Below are 22,468 nucleotides of genomic sequence, written 5' to 3' on the forward strand. Positions count from 1 at the left end.
ATCAGATTAGAAAATCATAACATATCATTATATAGCAGGGGACATCATAACATATCAGTATACAGCAGGGGACATCATAACATATCAGTATATAGCAGGGGACATCATAACATATCAGTATATAGCAGGGGACATCATAACATATCAGTATATAGCAGGGGACTTCATAACATATCATTATATAGCAGGGGACTTCATAACATATCAGTATATAGCAGGGGACATCATAACATATCAGTATATAGCAGGAGACATCATAACATATCAGTATATAGCAGGGGACATCATAACATATCAGTATATAGCAGGGGACATCATAACATATCAGTATATAGCAGGGGACTTCATAACATATCATTATATAGCAGGAGACATCATAACATATCATTATATAGCAGGGGACTTCATAACATATCAGTATATAGCAGGGGACATCATAACATCAGTCACTGGCTTGTTGTTGATTCTCTGTTGCGCACTTGTGCAATTGGGCTGTATGCTGCTGGCAATACTCAGCCCTCATTCAGGGGGGTTGCGGTTGGTGGGTGTCCCTTTGGTTGATGCCTGGCAATGTGGGTGGATTGATTTCCTGCCTGTTGGGCCCTGTCCGGGGCCTCCCCCGGGTAGGGCCACAGTGTCACCGGACCCTCCTGTCTCAGTTCCAAGGTGTTACGCTGCTATATTATTGTGCTGGGGGACATGAGGAATGCACTACTAACTTTTTTTCAGTCTCTTCCAGTTTTAAATTTTAGGAGGAGATGAGGTCCTGGTCCACATCTGCGGATTACCTGGTTTGGGGGGCCCGTTGCTGTCCCTGTCCTTGTCCACCTGGTCATACTTCTGACCTAGTCTAAAATCAAATAGACTCTGGATTTAGCCCAGATAAATGTATTTATTATTCCAATTGGACTCTTAATATCTCACCCGGCACAGCCAGAAGAGGACTGGTCACCCCTCTGAACCTGGGTCCTCTCTAGGTTTCTTCTTATAATTCGACCTTCTTAGGGAGTTTCTCCTAGCCACTGAAATTCAACACTACTGTTGTTTGCTCCTTGGGGTTTAAGGCCGGGTGTCTCTGTAAAGCACTTTGTGACAACTGCTGTTGTAAAAAGGGCTTTATAAATAAATTTGATTGATAACATATCAGTATATAGCAGGGGACATCATAATCTGGTTTTCAATCTATAACATTGACTCTTGACAATTTGTGCAATCGCCGATTATCAAACGGATGATCTTGAAGAGACGTCACAGGGAAGACGGCTTGAGAGACACAGATTATTCACAGAAAGACCCGGAAAGACAAACAGCAGAGCTAGAAATAGATCAGCCCAGCTAGGCTGAGGTGAGGAAGCCACTCTCCATTACAGCAGCAGAGCAGCGCAGTCGACGACCCGACACAAGGCATTACGTTCAAGCTGCAGGGTGAGCTGGGACACTGCCTGCCAGCGGCCGAGGCGTGTGAGCCAACGTCACATCGGTCCAAAGAGGAAACGACGTTATCGGAGTGTCTGTGTCCACCCTGACAGGCTGCTCTTTATCTAACGGCAGCTAGGCCCACGGGACTCCACCCGAAAACGGTGGACGGCTTCCAGAACAGGCTGTCGTTTGGGACACGCTCAGAGCCTTCGACGGCGCAGAGGAAGTGACAGCTCGATAAAACGGTGACGGGTAGACGGCCAATTTAAAATTCCATTCTGACATAATAAATTAAATGTAATACCATGTGGCCCGTTTTCAAAATGGTTATGGTCCCCAACAAGGAGTTTCTAGGATTTCCGGGGCGTTCTTGGCCTGTCTACAGGGGGTGCTTGAGAAGACTTGTGAGGCACTGTGCCTGCTGGTGAAATGCACTGGAGGGGTACACCAGGGGTTCTCTGTGCTAAGCCACATCTTTGGAACAGAAACCGAAACAGGTTGAGAACCTCTACCTCTTCTACGGTCCCAAAACCATTCAAACAACCATGCAACTACTGCCCTGACACAGAGGGTCAAGCTAATCTGAGGACATTTCATTGCAGTTTAAAGTATGAATCACTGTGACTCCCAGCTAACTCAGTCATGATGGTGGACCAGCTGATATAATAACCTGTACATGTAAAATTGATAGACAGACAGACTGAATACAAGCCAGCTCATGAAGACAGACAGACTTCCAGACAGACAGACTGAATACGAACCAGCTCATGAAGACAGACAAGACACTGACTAAACACAAGCCAGCTCATACAGACAGACAGCTAGACTGAATACAAGCCACCTCATACAGACACGGGCAGACAGACAGACAGATTGAATACAAGCTGTCACTAAATCCATCACCGAGGTGACGCTCCAATCAACCAGCTTGGCCTCTCTGAGTCAGTCTGTAACAAACTCCATCACTGAGGTGACGCTCCAATCAACCAGCTTGGCCTCTCTGAGTCAGTCTGTAACAAACTTGATCACCGAGGTGACGCTCCAATCAACCAGCTTGGCCTCTCTGAGTCAATCTTTAACAAACTCCATCACTGAGGTGACGCTCCAATCAACCAGCTTGGCCTCTCTGAGTCAATCTTTAACAAACTTCATCACCGAGGTGACGCTCCAATCAACCAGCTTGGCCTCTCTGAGTCAGTCTGTAACAAACTTGATCACCGAGGTGACGCTCCAATCAACCAGCTTGGCCTCTCTGAGTCAGTCTGTAACAAACTTGATCACCGAGGTGACGCTCCAATCAACCAACTGGACTTCTGTCACTAAATCAGTCTGTCACTAAACTCACCATGTTAGGTTTTGGCTGGAACTAGGAGGTCCAGGGGAACATGATGCAGAGATATTTCAGGGGATCTCTGCCTGTTACTGGCTTGTGTGTGTGCGTGTGTCTGCGTGCGTGCTCATGTGTGTGTGTGTCTATGGAACATGGGCTCAGTGTTAGGCTAGAAAGCTAATTAGATACAAACCTCATTACCACCTACAACATGTTTCCATGGTGATGGAACCCACTCACACGCCCTTTTTATTAGGACAAGCACACACACATTCACACACATACACGCCCACACACATACACACAAGCACACACACACACACACACACAAACAGGTGCGCAAACACACATGCACACAGACACACACAAACACGCACGCGCACGCACTCATGCACACAGACAGACAGGCAGTGTGTTGGGTGCAGCGGTGAGATCCCAGAAACATTCCTTCAGCATCAGGCTCCCCACTGGCTGTAATCATCAGCCTCCTACTGTTAAATCTGTCTGGACAATGAGGGCTGTACCGTGTGTGTGTGTGTGTGTGTGTGTGTGTGTTTATATGTGTTTTAGGTCTAACTATACTCATGGGGACCAAATGTAAAAAACACAAATATTTGACTCATGGGGACCTTTTACCAGTCTCCATCAGGCAAAAGTCAATTTCCAGCTCAGGGTTTAGGGTCAAACTTACAATTCATTTTAGAGTAAGAATTGGGGTTTCTCTAAGGTCCAGGCAGGCGTTGTTGGTTAAGTTTAGGGTTAAGGTTAGGCATTAAGTCTAGGTAAAGTTTAGGCATAAATGTTACTTTATTGAGGTTAAGGTTAGGTTTATATTAGGGTTAGGTTTATATTAGGGTTAAGGTTAGGTTTATATTAGGGTTAGGGTTAAGTTTATATTAGGGTTAAGGTTAGGTTTATATTAGGGTTAAGGTTAGGTTTAGGGTTAAAATTAGGGCAAGGGAGCGTGCAATTTCTATTTTCTGGTCCCGATGAGGATAACCATACAAACTTGTGTGTGTGTGTGTGTGTGTGTGTGTGTGCACACGCGTGTGTGTGTGTGTGTGTGTGTACACGCGTGTGTGTGCGGGCAGAGAAGCTGAAAGCTCTCACCTGCCGTCTCTCTCAGCGGCCCCGCCTTCGATGATGGTCTTGACGAAGATGCCCAGCTTCTCCAGGCCGGCATCTGCCCCCACCCCCATTCCTATGATGCTCACGCCAAGGCCATCTTCATCTGGACACACACGGCACAGGAAGGACGGAAGAGTCAGTGTGTGTGTGTGTGTGTGTGTGTGAGAGTGTACAATCTCCAATGTCAATAACTCTGTGAGGAAGGGATGGATGGATGGATGGATGGATGGATGGAGGAATAAAGGGAGGGATGGGGGGAAAGATGGATACAGTTGGATGATTGATGTATTAATGGATGCGGAGTAGAGTAAAGTAGAGTAGAGTAGAGTTGGGTTGAAACATAAGTCACTGCCACTGGTCCCACTGAAATGGAAAACATGAAACACCTTGACATGAAACACTCCCAATACATGATTCATGATCCTGTGAAGGGTTGCACAACCAGGAAGGAGAGAATCCCACAATGCAAAGGAAATAGACTTGTAGGGCTGCAACAAACTATCAGCCATGATCAAACAGTTGTTCGCTTTTTAAGTGTGTCTTCGGGAGGCTTACGCTCATTGAACTGAAGGTTACTGTCGGTCTGACGATGCCAGGCAGATTAACCTTTCAGGTTCATAATGTGAAAAGTGTCTTTTTGAGGAACCCCTGTGAATTGGTTTGAGCCTGAATACTTGTTTCATAAAGGGAGAGGTTGCAATTATTAATAATTTAATATAATAATTATTGTATTGTAGAGGTAACAGTCCGTCCATGCTAGAGGTGTGGTTTACTCAAGACATTCTGGAGTGATTTTTGACCTCCCATTAAAGCTAATGTAATTTCCATTCATCATGTTAAGTTTTTACATGGCAAAGAACAATGCTACTTGAATATACATGTACAGTATAAAAATGTGAGTACACCCCTCACATTTTTGTAAATATTTGAGTATATCTCTGAAGAAATGACACTTTGCTACAATGTAAAGTAGTGAGTGTACAGCTTGTATAATAGGGTACATTTTTACATATTATTATCATAAAGTGAGTACTGTATTTATGTAAAATGAACAATAACTAAAATATATGCTATGATGATATCCACTCCAACTTTGGAATTTGCTTGAGGAACTCTTAGACCACACTTAGCCTCTTTATAGTCAAAAAATGCCCAAAGAATGACAATCCATTTAATGGGAGGCACATAAACGCTCTTATGGCCATGCCTGAACCCCCAGAGGTCTGTAGGAGCCGTTGGGTTTGTCTTATTTTTATATTTTTACCCATTTTATCCGTTTACAATTTTGTGAAATGCAATTTGCGATAACATATTTCCTCTGAAGCGCATCTTGACAAGCCGTTCTGCTTCTCAGCCAGGACGTTTTTTAGGATTCTGCAAACACTAGTTTGCAAAATGGAACTACTTATTCTCACTTCTCTTATCATGGCACTTTTTTATGCCCGACCCCAAACACTAAAGACTACGAATTTCTGTAGATCTAAAAAAGAGTGTTTGGGGTACGTAGGAGCAAGATGGTGAACAAGCTGGAGCAAAACACATAGAAAGAGGAATTAGAAAGGTTTTTGAGATTACGTTGCAATTCAACAGGATCTCTAAGTCTATGGATTTATTGGTTCAGATCAGTGCACAGTCACTGAGGACATGGCTGTATTTGGGAGCGAACCCCACACCCACCCTTCTCTAGTTCCACTGGGAAAAGTTCCAGTTTCTCCACTCTCTTCTCCAGCTCATACTCTGCAGACGAGGCCACTGGATCAACGTCCTCATTTCGCCGGTCATAGTCCTCATTAGAGTAGGTCTGGAACACCTGGCGGGACAGACGAGCACAGACGTGGGTTAGCGAACACGCCCAACTCACTACCTACCCAAGCTGCTTTGGTGGAACGCTGTGTTGTTCCTGCGTAGCTGGCGAGAAGACAGTGACGGCAGTAGTGGTATGTTGTGCATGAGCTTACAGTGAACGTTTAGGACATAATTCAGAATACCACATCAATAACAAATGAAGGTGACATTTTGACCCAGCTCAGTGAATAGTGGTTCTGTAACTGTATGGTCCACTAATATGTGATCAAGGGATCAGTGGAACTCATCCAAAACAAGGGAGAAAAGCCCCGGAATCTCCATATTGCAAAAAAAACCAAACACACATTTGACTTATATCCACTTTGTTGGATCAGATTGGCTGAACATGCTGGGGAGACGACATCACATCGCCCAGTGTTCCACTGACCTCCTTATCTGTCTATACATGGGCCCAGTGAGATATAGACAGCCCTGTGGTCCTCACTGCAGTGGCCCATCTGCACTCATCCGTAGCACAGACACACCCTCACGCGGCAGGATATATGACCACGCTCCACAACCGAGACGAAGCGGAAAAGGGGCCAAGTCGTCGGCCTCGATTTGAACATGGGCCCACTGGTCCTCACAGACACGCTCATCCCCTGGAACGAGAACCGTCACTTCCACTCAGCCTCAACATGACCCTCTCCGTCGTGGCTCGCTCGCTCTGGTGTGAAGGGGACAACCGCGGGCCACGTTCCAGGCGGTGTCTCTGCCACAGCTCAGTGCCGTCCCGGCCCACAATGACCCCCGGGTTACTGACAAACACCTGGGCCCATTTAGAGTATGATCCCGGATCAGCCCGCTCCGTCCTTGTTACCTTTGGACTTAAAAGACCAGCAGGCCTACAATGGGTTCTGCATTGCCAAAGATACGCCAGGATGACAAACTAACACACACACACACACCTGTGTATTCAGTAGAGTGAAACAGGAAAGCAAAACTGTAGAAATAGAATCAATAAAGCGGACACGTTCCTCCATACGACAGAACGACAATGTATGTTCTGTACTGCACTTTTCTATCGGAACACACAGAGCTTCCTCACAAGGGAGCCGCGTCTGGAGAACGGGTGACGGGTGTGTGTTATGTCGTCGTGCAGGTGCAGTGACCAGGCGGTTGACCTTCACCGCACGACGGTGACTCTGTGGCCGTGTCACTCAGCGTAATAAGCAACAACAAGAGAGTAATCGTGCGTCATGATTGCTATGTAAGGGACACATTCATTAGAACAGAGCACAGTAGACGAAGACCACAGAGAGACCATGGGGATGCGGTCCGTGATTTGCCTGACAACTCATACTTCCACTGAACTACCGCTTGGCGAATATTTTGCCTGAAACTCCGACCACGGTTGTATATGTGATGTCAAAATGAGTCATCGGCATCAAACTCATTTTCTAAATGCCGTTAACCCACACATTTTGACCATCTGTTTCTGGGACCAAACAGGCAGAACCCTTTGGTTTCCGTGACTAATCACAATGCCAATATCAGAAATAGTCTTGGAGCTACTTAGATTCTGACCCTGAGTTGAGAAGATCCTGAAATCTGTGGCGTGCCGTGGCAGTTCACCGGGCACTGTATAAGGCCTGGGGAGGCTGTCTGTGACGCAAACAGTGGGACAGCATGATGTTAGATGATTTCTGTATCGTCAGATCCCGTGCACATTATATACATTACCAAGAGGCTCGACCGTTCCGTGACACCACAGAGAGAAGGAACAATGGAGAGAGTGTTGGGTGGAGGGGGACAGGGGTGGGACAGGGGGGGACAGGGGGGGGACAGGGGTGGGGTGATCCCACGAATAGCATTGTCTTCCGCTGCGTGACTGATCACTGTGACCTTCCCATCATCAATCATTCAGGGTTATCAACGGCGCTGCATTATTGACGATTCCAGCCACGCCGCCGGTCAGATGCTGGAACGGTCCACCGGCTTTAGCGGCACATAATGGCAACGCCGCTGCTTCCGTATTTATTAGGGACTCTTCAGCGGCTAGGGCAGGGTAGGAGGGAGGGAGGGAGGGAGGGAGCTGGGAAGGCGAGGGAACACAACCAGGGCAGGGAGAGAGAGAGGGGAGAAACATAAGGAGGGGAGAGAGGGAGGGAGGGATGGACAAGTATAGAGGGAGGTAAAAGCCAGTTAGGAAAGGAGGTTGGAGGTTAGAGGCAGACAGGAGGTTGGGATGTTGAGGGGGAAAGGGAGCAGGTAGGGAGGGGAACGGAGTCAGAAGAGAGTGAGAAACACACAGAGCGGGATAGAGCGACAGACAGCGAGGGAGAGGGAGAGCTAAAGAGAGAGAGAGACACTGTGACAGTGCTACTCCTTTGAGGGGGCCAGAGCTGAGCACTGTCTCAATGGGATGTGAAACGTGGCCAAAACTGCAGGCGTCCTGTCGTTTTCTGCCTATAGAACTCCTACCCAGCTCCCTGGGTATTTGACGAAGCTCTGACAAGTCCATGAGGACTAGGACAATAAGCTGCCACTCACAGACAAAGAACCACCAGGAGCACTGAACCCAGGCTTTAGAAGACCAGAGACATAACTGATGTACACTGGAGAGAGAAATGAAGGGAGTAAGAGTGTGTGTTTTGTGTGTGTTGGTGGGGGGGGCGGGGTGTGATATGCAGAGAAAGCGTAATATAAATGTGAAACGGGCCAGGATAAGAAGAGAGGGGGAGTGTGAGATCAGAAGGGGAAGGTGTGTGTGTATGCACATATTGTTTAGTGTGTATTTGAGCAGTAAAGGTACAGAAAGAGTGGATGAGTGACAAAGAGAGGTAAAGAAAAAGAAAGGAAGAGGGAGAGAGAAGTAGAGACATACATCTCTAATATATACTCTACAGAGAGAGAGAGAGAGAGAGAGAGAGAGAGAGAGAGAGATCTTTCCTAAGAGAATCACTGCAGAGTGGCATCCCTGAGGAGTCCGGCATTGAACCTGGCAACCTGCTGCCAAAATGCCCTTCAGCGGACGTCCATATGTTACCATCTACCTCCACACAAAAATACATACGCAAAACAGCTGTTGACAACAACACCCAGGCACATAGACAACAATCTAAACCAGGACTGGGTCAGAGCGTCAAGGGTTACGTAAAACACCAAATAAAATGTCCCTCTGTCTGTGTACCTCTGAAAACATTACGATAACACAGAACACCAGTCGCAGTGGCTCCCAACCTTCTCTGGTTACTGTGCCACCAACTGAATGTTGTTCCTCTCAGAGGTCCCCTGAAGTTAATTTAACCAGTAAGTCTAACCAACGAGCATTCTGAAGGAACCCCTGTGAACATTGTCAGATGTCCAAGCACCCTTGTTTGGGAACTGTTATCACATAGAAAGCCAATGTCCTAACGAATAACACTGAACTCCTACTGTTATTACTGTAACAGTAATGAAACAGAACTCTCATTTTATAACTGCAGTTATAACAACATACAACTCTAATGTTATAACTGTAATAGTAATGAAACAGAACTCTCATTTTATAACTGCAGTTATAACAACATACAACTCTAATGTTATAACTGTAATAGTAATGAAACAGAACTCTCATTTTATAACTGCAGTTATAACAACATACAACTCTAATGTTATAACTGCAAATGTAATGACTTATAATTCTAATGTTATAGCTGCAGTTATAACAACATACCACTCTAATGTTATGACTGCAAATGTAAAGACATGGGGGGGGCTTCTAACGACTTCCCTTTCTAATTGTCTTGTTTGTTTCATCTAGATAGACTGGCGGGCTACAATAGTTAATACTTCAGTGAATAACTTGCTAGATTACTGGTCTACACAGAAATACTCAAGTCAATATTACCAGGTGAAGTAATTACACTGTATAATTGTAAAATCACAAAACAAGCTGAACTATTAGTTTAGGAGATTAAATCTGACCATGTTCAACTTGGTAAAGATTGTGTTTCCACTTCAGAGCTGTGTTTATCAGGTTGCTGTGGTGATGTGTCAGGACGGAGAAGGTCCGTTGGCTCATGGTAGTTAGAGGAAGAAACATTACTAATCTGAATCCCCAACGTATACATTCAGGACATCTTTATGAAAAACTGTATGTCATTTGTCATGACAATGTAGATATGGATGGTTTTTGTTCTAAACAAGTACATCATTTTCCCAGGTATCGCCTCCAGCTATCGATTTCTGCACGTTTACACCACAAAATGATCTAGCATCTCGAGTCTTCTTCGATATGTCTCAGGGTGTCATCTGGCTGATGTGTGTTCAGATGTTTGAATGTTTCAGATGCTTGTGTGTTCAGGCGTGTGTGTGTGTGTGTGTGTGCATGTGTGTGTGCAGGTGGGCCTAACTTTTTGCATGTGTGTATTTAAATGTTTGTGTCTGTGTGTGTGTTTGTAGTCATGTAGCAGATGCTCTGATCCAGTTTGTCTCAGGGGAAGGCTATGCTACCCATAGAACAGACACTGGCCCGTGTTGCAGCGTATCCTAAACATCTTTCCGTTGGGAGTGGGGCCATTCCCTAGGAGCGATCTGGGGCAATTGTTTTTTGTGGAACAGCTGTCAAGCGGTTGTTTCTGTCAAGCTGTTGTGCATGACACCCCAGCCTTCTCTTTATTTACTCTGACAACAATTGAAAATTCATCTTCAGGGTGGTATTTTTTTGTTTCTGGTGAATGTGGTTTCTAGCTTATCCGCTCAGGCTAACTGTTTATAGGGAAATCTAGGAAACAAATAGCAAGACAAATTTGTTATTATAAAGGTGCTGTAGCTGGTAGTAGAAAAAACACAAAAACATCGGGGTACTTTTTGGTTAACCGGCCACTGTGACAGGTACATTCAAAATGTATCAGCTAATTACATCATAAAACCTGTGTTCCTTTTGGAGAGTGAGTGGGAAAATGAACTACTCATCCCATCAAACGTTGTGTTCTGTGGTGCCAAACCACCAACTAAAAACTAAGTCACCTGGCCTATCTCCTCATAATGTGCACATTCAGTAGATCTGGTATGCAAACACTGACATCGGGAAGCTACTAGCTAGCATAACTTTGTTTGGTAAATATCAGAGGTTAATTTGAGCTGGATCCTGCTGGAACAGAATCCAACACCTTTCAGATTTTCCTCAGTTTGTTCCGGCACCTCCTTTTCACAGATCCGGTCTGCTGCGCATGACTTGTCTTTTTCCATCACTGTCTTCGCTGTAAAAATTCCACAAGAAGCAATCAGATTCCATAAAGTTGCCTATCCCTTGTTGCTGGCCATCCTCAAAACCACTAGAGCAAATTAGCTGAATTAGCCACCACTTTGGTTAGCGCTAAAGATAATTAATAGCTAAGGCAGTGCCGCTAATGCTTGTGGTTAGTGTCGTTTTTGGGCTCTTAGAAAAACGGAACTGAAGGTAAAACATTTCTCAACACAGAGGTTGAAACATTTACAACCGATTGCCACTACATGGACATACGAAATGTTCCACCATCTTGACAAAGAACAGAACTTCTACGTTCCACAGTAATATAGGAGTCCTAAATATTTAATATCTCCGGGGGTCAAAACAATGGATATTTTACTTCCGGAACCTCCCTTTCCAAGTCTCTACCTCACTATTCCGACTTCATTGCTAGCTGGTGCTAGAAGACAAACCAATAGTATAAAAAAAAAAAACAACAACACTGAAAATACTGCAAATATGCATTTTATGCAGTCATTTTATCTTTCAACGCCACGCCACTTTTTGCTGCTGCTGCAGCTGAGCATGATTGATTAGACATTCGTAATCCAGGAGGTTTTTGGTAAAACTTGCATATATTATTTCCCCAAAAAAGAATGAGTGACACACTTAGCAATATATATATATATAAATTAAATAAAAGTGTTTGCAGGCTGAGCCTAGTAATTGAACATATGTCTTTATCTCTTCCTGTTTACTCTGTAATGTTTACTACAAGAGAAGCCAATGTGCACTGCACCTCAGACACAGTCCAAAACTGTTTCGCCTTGGTGGTGTAGATTCAGCAGGCGCGTAACAGCCGGACATACTGTCCTGTAGGGCAAATAACCTCTCCATCACAATCCCCCTCTCATCCACTCTCTTCCCATCTTCCTCTCATCTCTCTTTTCCATCGTCGCTTCTCCCATTTCAGTCGCTTTGAAAGTGAAAGGCTGAGAGAGAGACAGAGAAAGAGTCAGACAGAAACTAGCAGAGAGAGAGAGAGAGAGAGAGAGACATAGCAATAGAGGGAGATTAGGTGTCGGACTCCAACCTACTCAGTATTCATCTGACGGCCTGCGGTGGGCCCTTTAGCCAAATTATGTCTGACTGCTTTTTCTCCAGGCCACAGTCGAGGGATTAGCGTTGGGGGAGGGGGTTTGGGGGGTATGGGGGGGGGCAGTTGAGTCAGTGCCCAGGATGGTACCACATGGTGCCCGCAGCCAGGGCCAACCCGCTGCTGATCGCATTAAATGGTCCTTTGGCACGGCTGTGCCAGAGACCACACAGTGCCACCCGATTGACCCAACCAGCCAGACCAGACCTAGATCAGTCCACAACCAGACCTAAATCTGTCCACAACCAGACCCAGAACAGACCACAATTAGACCCAGATCAGACCACAACTAGTCTAACAAGAAGAGAATTATGAAGGACACCTGATTCCATTTGGGAGAGAGGTCCGGGCCAGGTTCCCAGGTGCGAGGAGAGGCCCTGAACACGTCCCCAGAACACAGCCCTTAAACACATCCACAGGACTCATAGTCTCACACTGAACTCGATCAAAAATTATCAAAAAAATTATGTCATGGATTTTGTGCATTTTTGTGCACTTAAGGGACTAATTTGTGCAAAAACGTATTCATTTGCAGGCCGTATTTCATGCGTTTTGTTTTTGTGGTTTTAAGGAGACGTGTTTTCTTGAAAATCATCACCAGAGCATACCCCCTGAACACATCTCCTGAACACAGCTTTAGAACACATCCCCAGAACTCACCGCCAGCAAAAACGGCAACATAATTCCCGGCACCCGCGTCCTTATCTGTTCTCCTGTAGCTTTGCGGCAACAAGGACTGCTCACCATATTAGCATTCCATTACAGCAACGTGTGGCCACACACAGACACACAGACACACAGACACACACACACAGACACACACAAACACACACACAGCAGACACACACACTCAAACTGCAACACTATTGCTACCGCTGCCTATTGATGAAGAGTAGGTAGGATACTGAGAGTATAGTGCATTAGAAACTGTAACTGTGTGTGTGTGTGTGGGGGGGGGGGAGAAAGAGGCAGCAATAAAGACAGGGAGATGAAAGTTAGTGAGGGAATAAGAGGAGAGAGAGAGAGAGAGAGAGAGGGGGGGGGGGGAGGTAGAGGGGGAGGAGAGAGAGAAGGGAGATTGAAGCCTAAAGAGAAGGAAGATATTTCCCAAACAACCTGGTAGCGTCCCATTGGTGGGCTATGCAGCCAGAGCTCAGGGACGACGCCCCTGTGAAAACAGACTGTTGTCGTGGAGCCCAGTCGTTCGACCTGACAAGCCGAGCCATTACAACTCCCAGCCAGGCAGACTCACCTGAAAGACCGTAATCCTGCGTGATCCGTGTACAGGAGTATGTGCCACGGCGTATCGCGCAGTCCGTTTGACCGGGGGGGGGTGGGGGCAGGACGGACGATGGGGGCACACGCGAATAATCCATCCAGCTAGCTGAAGCTTTCACGCGTGTCATCCGTCGGGGGGGGGGGGGGCAGTGATCCTTTTTCAGAATGGTCATGGCAAAAAGATTGCACTGGTAACCAGACTTCAATCACAATAAAGCATCTTGAGGGTTTGTGATGCATGTAGTGGGACTCCTCAGTGCCTAAGAACAGTTATTTGCTGTGGTATATTGGCCAATTATCACCCACCTTCGTGCCTTATTGCTTAAAATTAACATGTAAATATAAACAGAAACACATAATTTGTACTAGTAAATGTTTGTTTATGTTGTTGTTTGTATACTGTGTTATGAACTAGATAAATAATGCTGCAAAGGTTGCATCATCCATGACTTCCAAGGTAATGTACAGAACATCAGTGTTTATTCCTTACGTAACATAACCCATTTAGTTGTTTTTGCAGTTTTCAGGGGTTTGCTTGATAAATTACACTATTTGTTTTTCTAGCACAGAAGTGATGTGTGGTAGAGTTTGCCAAACAAATACAGGCTGGCTGGACAAAAATAGTATTGAAAACATTCTGTCAGGGAACCATAGGCTAATTTGTAGTTAAGATTTTAAAATGAAGATTTACAATAAAATCTTAATATACCAGATTAATATTTAATTATGTTTATTGTCAACAGTTACACAAATGGTAGCACTGCATGCAGAAAAACAGGGCATTCTTGTTCCTCTCTAGTGTCAGGAAATACACATCATGGATGCATTCTCTTCATGTCTCTTCAATGGGAAAATAAACATGTTTAATACATTTAATTCCCTCCCTACAAAGTTTAATACATTTTGGAATACTGTTAAACTCCCTTATAAAGTCCTGAATCTGTCACAGATTCCTTCCTTTCCACTCAGTGGAGTACAATATCGACATCGACAAGCCCTTCCACACAGTACACAACCTAATGCCGTATTCCTGTTTTTGACCTAACACACTTCAGCTGTAGGCCCCAAGAGCCCCTCTAATTCATTAGCGTCTGACACAGTGAGATGGGGAGATTGCAGCCACACCATTGGCTGAGAGGCTCATCACACCACAGAACACTGAGTCACCGTGGAGACGTCTCCAGGGCTGCGTCCCCAACCACACCCTTCTTCCCATTAGTGCACTATTTTGGATCCGGCTGTTTTGTGAGACCACAGGGAGAGTACGAACAACTAACCCGATTGGTGGGGGTCACAGGTGACAGACACAAATCATCGAGGGACAACTGACCAAACGACAGACAGACGACAGACCAACCCACAGGCCTACAGAGAAGTCAACCGACAGACCGAAAGGCAGACGACCTACAGATGACAGACCAACCCACAGGCCTACAAAGAGATCAACCGACAGACGGACGACAGACCGAAAGGCAGACGACCTATAGATGACAGACCAACCCACAGGCCTACAAAGAGGTCAACCGACAGACGGATGACAGACCGAAAGGCAGACGACCTATAGATGACAGACCAACCCACAGGCCTACAAAGAGGTCAACCGACAGACCAATGTACGTGCCTGCCGACAGACAGACTAAAGGGACAGACCAAACGACAGACAGACACACCCTCCGGGCTCAAAAACCACAGGCCTCATCTCTGGTTTCCAGGATCATAAAAAATGCAACCCCAGGAGATGGTCTGGTGTCACATGAAAGCAAGCAAACAAACCCCCCAAACATGAATGATAAACAGTAAGGGATGGAGACACTCACACACCCTCACATCACACAGTCCTCCAACCAGTCTGGTTAGTTTACATTACCAGCGAGGGTAAAACACTAGATTAGATACTGCACCGTTCGGTACAGGACGTTTGGTTCGGTACGCGTTGTGATCCGGATTAATATAGTCTTGTTTTCACCACACACGTGACTTTTTTGTGTGCAAAACTAACATTCTAAATTCAGAGTTTTCCCCCCGGAGACAAATCTTGGAGCCATAACTTAGCAACTGAAGTAGCCTAGAACATGTGGCGCAACCTTGCAAATAAATGTGGCGAACACAAATGACAAGCCAGAGCTTGAGGACCTCCCGTATCCTTCAGATCTGCCGTTTGGGAAAATTACGGCTTTCCAGTTAAAGCTGAACTAGGTAGGATTTTTTCAGTAAAAAAAAACTCTGGTTTTGTCCCCTATAAACATGTTGTGTAGGCTAATGAGGTCCTCTAAGAGTTGTTTAGCAACACAGAGCTCAGGGCCAGTGAAATGTCAATTTATCATTTTTGGAGCATCCCGCTACTTTCTAGCCAATTGGGTTCCCGCAATCCTGTTCCAGCCAATTGCCTTCTGCGAGGTGGGCTTTCCTCCGTGGTTTATTTTGTGAATGCAGATTTTACCTAGATTACATATATAGCATAAGTACGGGAGTGAAGTTCGCTCACTGTAAAAAACTATAATGGCAGCTAGAGACCAGGAAGACAAACTGCCAGCTCCTCCCTTGTCTATTACAGCATACACTACGAAAACTGCAAAGAGGCGAAAGAAGACTTAGACTAGTTCTCTATTGCTAGCCACCAGGAACCCTAACCAACCATTACAAAGGCTAACAATAACTTAGAGCATTTTTTTGTAACAGGTAACTCTATTTTTCATATTGGTGCGGAACTGCTTTCTGACCGGTGAGTAATTGCAAAATAATCGCTGCAAAGAAACTTGATACAGTTCTTACACAACTGTCATCACATTTGCAAATCTCCAAGGCGGGGTACGATATCTCCCAAGTCCACGCAACAGAATAATCTAGCATCTTCGTCGATAAGTCTTGGAAAGTGTAGCACAACACAAACAAGCCTCGGTCATCATCCTCGCCACTATCACGGACGTGTGATTTGAGATGAGAGAGCTCCTCCCGGGTCACAAGTCGGTTCCCTTCAAACAGGGCTTCTGCTCAGGAACTGCAGAACCCTTGACAGGACACAGTGATAACACGGTGAACCGGCTGAACAGTCCTCTTTATAGGGACTGGAGGACCCTTGTGGCCTCGGACCGCGGCGGGGCTGTGAGAGTTCAACACTGCGGTGTGCTTAAACGGCACGAGGGCGTCATTTGAAATGGAGCCCGGTTTTGTATTCCGGAGGCACCTCATACTGAAGCCAGTGGAGCCAGTGTGTTTGTTTGGGCTTCGCTGTGCGTAGGGTCCGTTCATTACGGACCCCTCTACCTCATGAAATCCCGTTCAGTCTCAATGCAGACAAACACAGACTGAAGAATGATCAGTCTGAGGGGAGGGACTTCTGCCTCACTGAGCTCTGTCACAGAGTTGGATGGAGAGATAGAGATGGAAAGAGAAAGAGAAAAGGAGAGAGATCGAGAGATGAAGAGATAGAGATAAAGAGAGATATGGAGAGACTGGAAGGAAGAGTGAAACAGCCAGCTAGGGAGAAAGAGATACAGTGGGGAGAACAAGTATTTGATACACTGCCGATTTTTCAGGTTTTCCCACTTACAAAGCATGTCAAGGTCTGTAATTGTTATCATAGGTACACTTCAACTGTGACGGAATCTAAAACAAAAATCCAGAAAATAACAGTGTATGATTTTTAAGTAATGAATTTGCATTTTATTGCATGACATAAGTATTTGATCACTAACCAGTAAGAATTCCGTCTCTCACAGACCTGTTAGTTTTTCTTGCTTTAAGAAGCCCTCCTGTTCTCTACTCATTACCTGTATTAACTGCACCTGTTTGAACTCGTTACCTGTATAAAAGACACCTGTCCACACACTCAATCAAACAGACTCCAACCACTCCATAATGGCCAAGACCAGAGAGCTGTGTAAGGACATCAGGGATAGACCTGCACAAGGCTAGGATGGGCTAAAGGACAATAGGCAAGCAGCTTGGTGAGAAGGCAACAACTGTTGGTGCAATTATTAGAAAATGGAAGAAGTTCAAGATGACGATCAATCTCCCTCGGTCTGGGGCTCCATGCAAGATCTCACCTCGTGGGGCATCAATAATCATGAGGAAGGTGAGGGAATAGAGCTTTTTGGTCTAAACTCCACTCGCCATGTTTGGAGGAAGTACAACCCCAAGAACACCATCCCAACCGTAAAGCATGGAGGTGGAAACATAATTCTTTGGGGATGCTTTTCTGCAAAGGGGACAGGACGACTGCACCGTATTGAGGGGAGGATGGATGGGGCCATGTATCGCAAGATCTTGGCCAACAACCTCCTTCCCTCAGTAAGAGCATTGAAGATGGGTCGTGGCTGGGTCTTCCAGCATGACAATGACCCGAAACACACAGCCAGGGCAACTAAGGAGTGGCTCTATAAGAAGCATCTCAAGGTCCTGGAGTGGCCTAGCCAGTCTCCAGACCTGAACCCAATAGAAAATCTTTGGAGGGAGCTGAAAGTCCATATTGGCCAGCAACAGCCTGAAACCTGAAGGATCTGGAGGAGGTCTGTATGGAGGAGTGGGCCAAAATCCCTGCAGCAGTGTGTGCAAACCTGGTCAAGAACTACAGGAAACGTATGACCTCTGTAATTGCAAACAAAGGTTTCTGTACCAAATATTAAGTTATGCTTTTCTGATGTATCAAATACTTATGTCATGCAATAAAATGCTAATTAATTACTTAAAAATCATACAATGTGATTTTCTGGATTTCTGTTTTAGATTCCATTACTCACAGTTGAAGAGTACCTAAGATAAAAATTACAGACTTCAAATGAATTACTTAAAAATCATACAATGAGATTTTCTGGATTTCTGTTTTAGATTCCATCGCTCACAGTTGAAGAGTACCTAAGATAAAAATTACAGACTTCTACATGCTTTGTAAGTGGGAAAACCTGCAAAATCGGCAGTGTATCAAATACTTGTTCTCCCCACTGTAGATTAGTGAATGGTATTAATATTTTGAGTGTTGCTCACTGAAAGCTAGTCATCACGAACTGACCCACAAACTGTCACCAACCCGCGTTCTGTTTAAACACCAGTATTACCAACATCCCAAGATTTATTTCAAGACTTATACAAATCCTCTGTCTCTCTCCTACTGAACCAGCCTGTCATGGAACATGAAAACCATTCCTATAGCTTAGTCCTTCACACAATTCATCTTCTACCTTTGATAGTTTGAAAGATTGGCTCTATCACGAATCTGTAGGCGGCTCAATCCAATCAGAACAACCCAGTCTGTCTTTATATACCATGCTGGTATAAATCCTGAACCCTGTGCATTACACACGCTGGAACCCCCTTGTGACTTCGGCGACGGTGCAGTGGCCACCCAAATGCCGATGTATGCCGGGGGAGCGCTGTGCGATACAAACAACGGAAACAGGCTGAGGTTTGGTAACACTCAACTGAGGTTCAGAGAAGAACCAGTGGGACTGGTGCCCGCCCCGCTTCCTCGGGAAAGACACCCTAGTACAAAGCTGCACACGTGTTCTACTGCCCCCTGGCATGCCGACTAAACATACCATAGCGTGTTATGGTAACAGAAGAAATCTGTTATGAGCAGGAAACCGCCATCTCTTCGGAGCGCAACACCAAGGGTGACATTTTGGCATTCTGCCCCGATTTCAGACTCCGACAGATTCTGATTGTGTACAAAGAGCAAATATTGGCTTTGCCGTGTTTAAACATGATTATTACGCCTGCGTTCCAAATGACACCCTACGCCCTACATAGTGGTCAAACAAAGAGCACTATATCAGGAATAGGGCGCCAGTTTAGGTGTCAGACTACATGCTTGGTGTCCCTCCAGCCAAGCCACTTGCTGTCTATAACACAGGCAGGCCAAATGATCGCTCCTTCATCCCATTACAAAATCTCTTGTGAAAGTGTAAGAGGTTGTTGATGTGCGATGGCATTCAGTCTGTGTGTCCTGCTCCTCTCCACATACCAGCCGGGTCTGAATGAAACAGCAGTATCACTGCAGCCTCTCTGAAATGTAGGCTTCTATAAGGACGCTGCCAAAGGCTCTTCCTGTCCACCGCACAGACCACGTTTTACAGCAATACAGAACATGGACCAGGTTTTACAGCAACGCAGAACATGGACCAGGGTTTACAGTAGTACAGGATGTTTTTAGTAAAAAAAAAAAAAAAGACACACACACCCACACACAGGTTCATTGTTTACCAGTGGGACCAGGTAAAATATAATCAACAAGATCACCAATAACAAATAGTGAAGCAAAGGTAATAAGCGGTTTACTGTGGTACAGTACAGGTGGATGTGACGGTACCACAGACCAGCGGCCTGTCGGGGCAGTAGTCTGCCTGTCGGGGCAGTAGTCTGCCTGTCGGGGCAGTAGTCTGCCTGTCGGGGCAGTAATCTGCCTGTTGGGGCAGTAATCTGCCTGTTGGGGCAGTAATCTGCAACGCTACCCCTTCTTCAGAGTCAAATTAAAACAGGAAAGGAAGGAACAGTTAAACACAACTCTCCATATTCTCCACAAGACAGACAATAAACTCTGCCTCTCGCACTCCTACTTGTCTCTATGGAGGTTTAATATGCCTTTGGTTGTACCCAGCATGCTGTGCCGCTCAGCTGGTGACCTACTGAGTACAGTAGCATAAATGGCGAGCTAAACGCTACAGCCTCTTTGGTATCATGACAGGGTGAGGTGCTGAGAGTCAGTGCAATTCCACAATCACTTCAATGGCACATTCATTGACACTCCCCATGCCCTCTCGCTTGGCCCTTCCTTAATTCCATTAGGAAATCAAGATGTCCGAGTTAAGGCAAGAAAAAAGGACTGCCTTTGAACAGCAGACACACAAACGGCTCTACAGAGCCGCTATAAACACTGCTTGAGTGGAGGTGCGAGGGAGGAGCCGAGACTGGGAGGGATGGGCACGGGGAGGACACGGGAGGAGAGGACACGGGAGGACTGTGAAAGGGAAGGAATGAGAGGGGGTAAGCATGACTGATTGGGTTTGAAAACGGATTTCCTGCACAGAACAAAACTGTGGATTCCCAAACCTCTCCTGGCTTCCCAAGACATATCACCTGTTTTTGGTTTAACACCAAACGGCTGGCAGATGTGAAAGAATTTCTCAACTAATCATAATGCCTTTGGCTAACTGAATCAGGTGTGCCAGAATAACAAAACCTATAATGCCTGGGAAGGCCTGGGGCGGCCAGGAGAGGCCGGGGGGAGGACTAATGAGGCCGGGGGAGTGGTTTAGGACAACCTGCCCTTGGCCAAACCTCTGCTATGGATCAGACAGCTAACATTAGGCTTGAAAAGAACTTGTGCCTACATCCCAGGCCAGTCTCAAATGTCAAGAAAACTACCAGCGAGAACCGAATATAAGTGTAGTTGCCTGCCTTTGAAGCAGGACATTACCCAGTCCCCCTCATCACACCGACCAAACTTGGAATTAAAACACACCAATCTCCACCTTTCATGTGCTTCAAAGGATCTCACTGAGACGGAACATCGCCGTATCCAAGGGGGGGCGCTGTCCAAATGGGTGGCACTATCCAAACAAAAAAAGGGCGTTTTCAGTTCATTTATATGCCAAGAATATATATATATATATATATATATATATATTATTATATACACATATGCACGCGCACACACACACACACTGCACAGTATACAGTATATGGTTCCCCTTCTTGAGAAAACCATGAACTGAGGATCAGTAGAAGGACATTGCGTGCTGTCAGACACTAATGATATTGTATGTTCTTCCTTTTTGAATAGCTTCTGTTGCTTTTATTGGCAGCATGGCATAGTTGTACTATTATGTAGGGAACATCATGACCTTACCCATGACCAAACCTCCCTGGTTGTACAAAGCATCTATAATTAGAAAATATTGACTCTGAATCTTTACAGAAGGGCTGTGCACACCTCCTGTTCAGATGAGAACACGGAACGTCTCAGCCAAGCAGAAGGGAAACTCAGTGCCTTGCCCAGCCCTAACATTGTATGCCGAAGTGAATGATAAAAAGCAGAGGGGGTGAAAACTGAACAAAAGTCAATTCTTTTTAGAAGGGTATCCACACAACACAGAGTCCCAATGGAGACACGGATGACTGGAAAGCCACACTGCTCTTTTATCCCAATTCAGGTATAATGTCGACCTATCTTTTGTTCAGTGTCAAAGATCCTCTTCGATCTCAGGTGGGATGAAGACATCCCCCTTGGACTGCATGACAAATCCTTGGCGGAGCTAATCTCCCACTAACCCAGGTTAAAATATTAGGACTCAACCGATCCCAGCCAGAGTGAATAAGCATATACAAATGAATGTTTGCCCACATAGCAAAATCTTACTTCTGTCTCTGAGAATCTGAACATGTCATTTAAGGGAACATTGTGATGAATGCTATTTGCCCTTTTTTCCCTTCATTTATAACAAAATTAAATGCTACAAACTAATAAACTATATATATATATATATATATATATATATATATATATATATATATATATAAAAACTAATAGATTATCTTTTAGTAGCAGCAAGGAAATGTCTAAAAAACTAAAGAAAATGAAAGTGTAACTTCAACATTGTCTTGCTAGGTTTGAGACATGTCAGGTGTCTACTGAATGACTAAATCGCAAACGTTTCACAATTTTTAACACAAAATGTCCATAATACAGAGATTTTAAAATGTAAATTACAGAAGTCAGAACCCTTTTTAAAACTTGCTGTGCAGGAACATTCTCAGCCACAAAAAGCAGTGATCAAATGGAGAGCCTACATCCTCAGGCCATGTACACAGGAGGGATAACAAATATAGACTAAGGCCCTCCAGTAGGGCAGGAGAGTCACTGTTTGGATCACCAGTATCCTGAAAAGGAGTAAACAAACTCTAGATGAAAACAGACAGTCACTAAGGGAAGGCAAAAGAACAGCAACTCTGTAGTTTTCTAGCTGTGCTTTGCCCTTCTGTTATTTCCTTATCCTTCTGATTAAGGCTAGATTAAGGGTGAGCAGCTTTGCAGATCAAAGTGTCCAAAAGCATCTCATTTGTCATTTTTTTGAATTGCCATTCCTCTATGCAATGAATTGGGACTGCAGAGGCTGTAAGCTACAGAGCTGTCAGAATATAGTGGAGACTTGTGATGCAACAC

General features: G+C 45.1%; 1 protein-coding gene across 4 annotated transcripts in view; it reads right to left on the bottom strand.

Annotated features, from left to right (window-relative positions):
• ppp1r9a (protein phosphatase 1, regulatory subunit 9A) overlaps positions 1 to 22,468 on the bottom strand; it is a 60,990-nt gene that overhangs the window by 24,878 nt on the left and 13,644 nt on the right. For all 4 annotated transcript variants that reach the window (XM_010891502.5, XM_010891504.5, XM_010891501.5 and 1 more), the window contains exons 3-4: positions 5,555 to 5,687; positions 3,860 to 3,980 (exon numbers count right to left, since the gene is read on the bottom strand). In XM_010891502.5, the coding sequence (XP_010889804.2) occupies positions 3,860 to 3,980; positions 5,555 to 5,687 (254 nt within the window). The remainder of the gene's footprint in view (positions 1 to 3,859; positions 3,981 to 5,554; positions 5,688 to 22,468) is intronic.

The sequence above is a fragment of the Esox lucius genome, chromosome 10 (genome assembly GCF_011004845.1).
Source record: "Esox lucius isolate fEsoLuc1 chromosome 10, fEsoLuc1.pri, whole genome shotgun sequence".
NCBI lineage: Eukaryota > Metazoa > Chordata > Actinopteri > Esociformes > Esocidae > Esox > Esox lucius.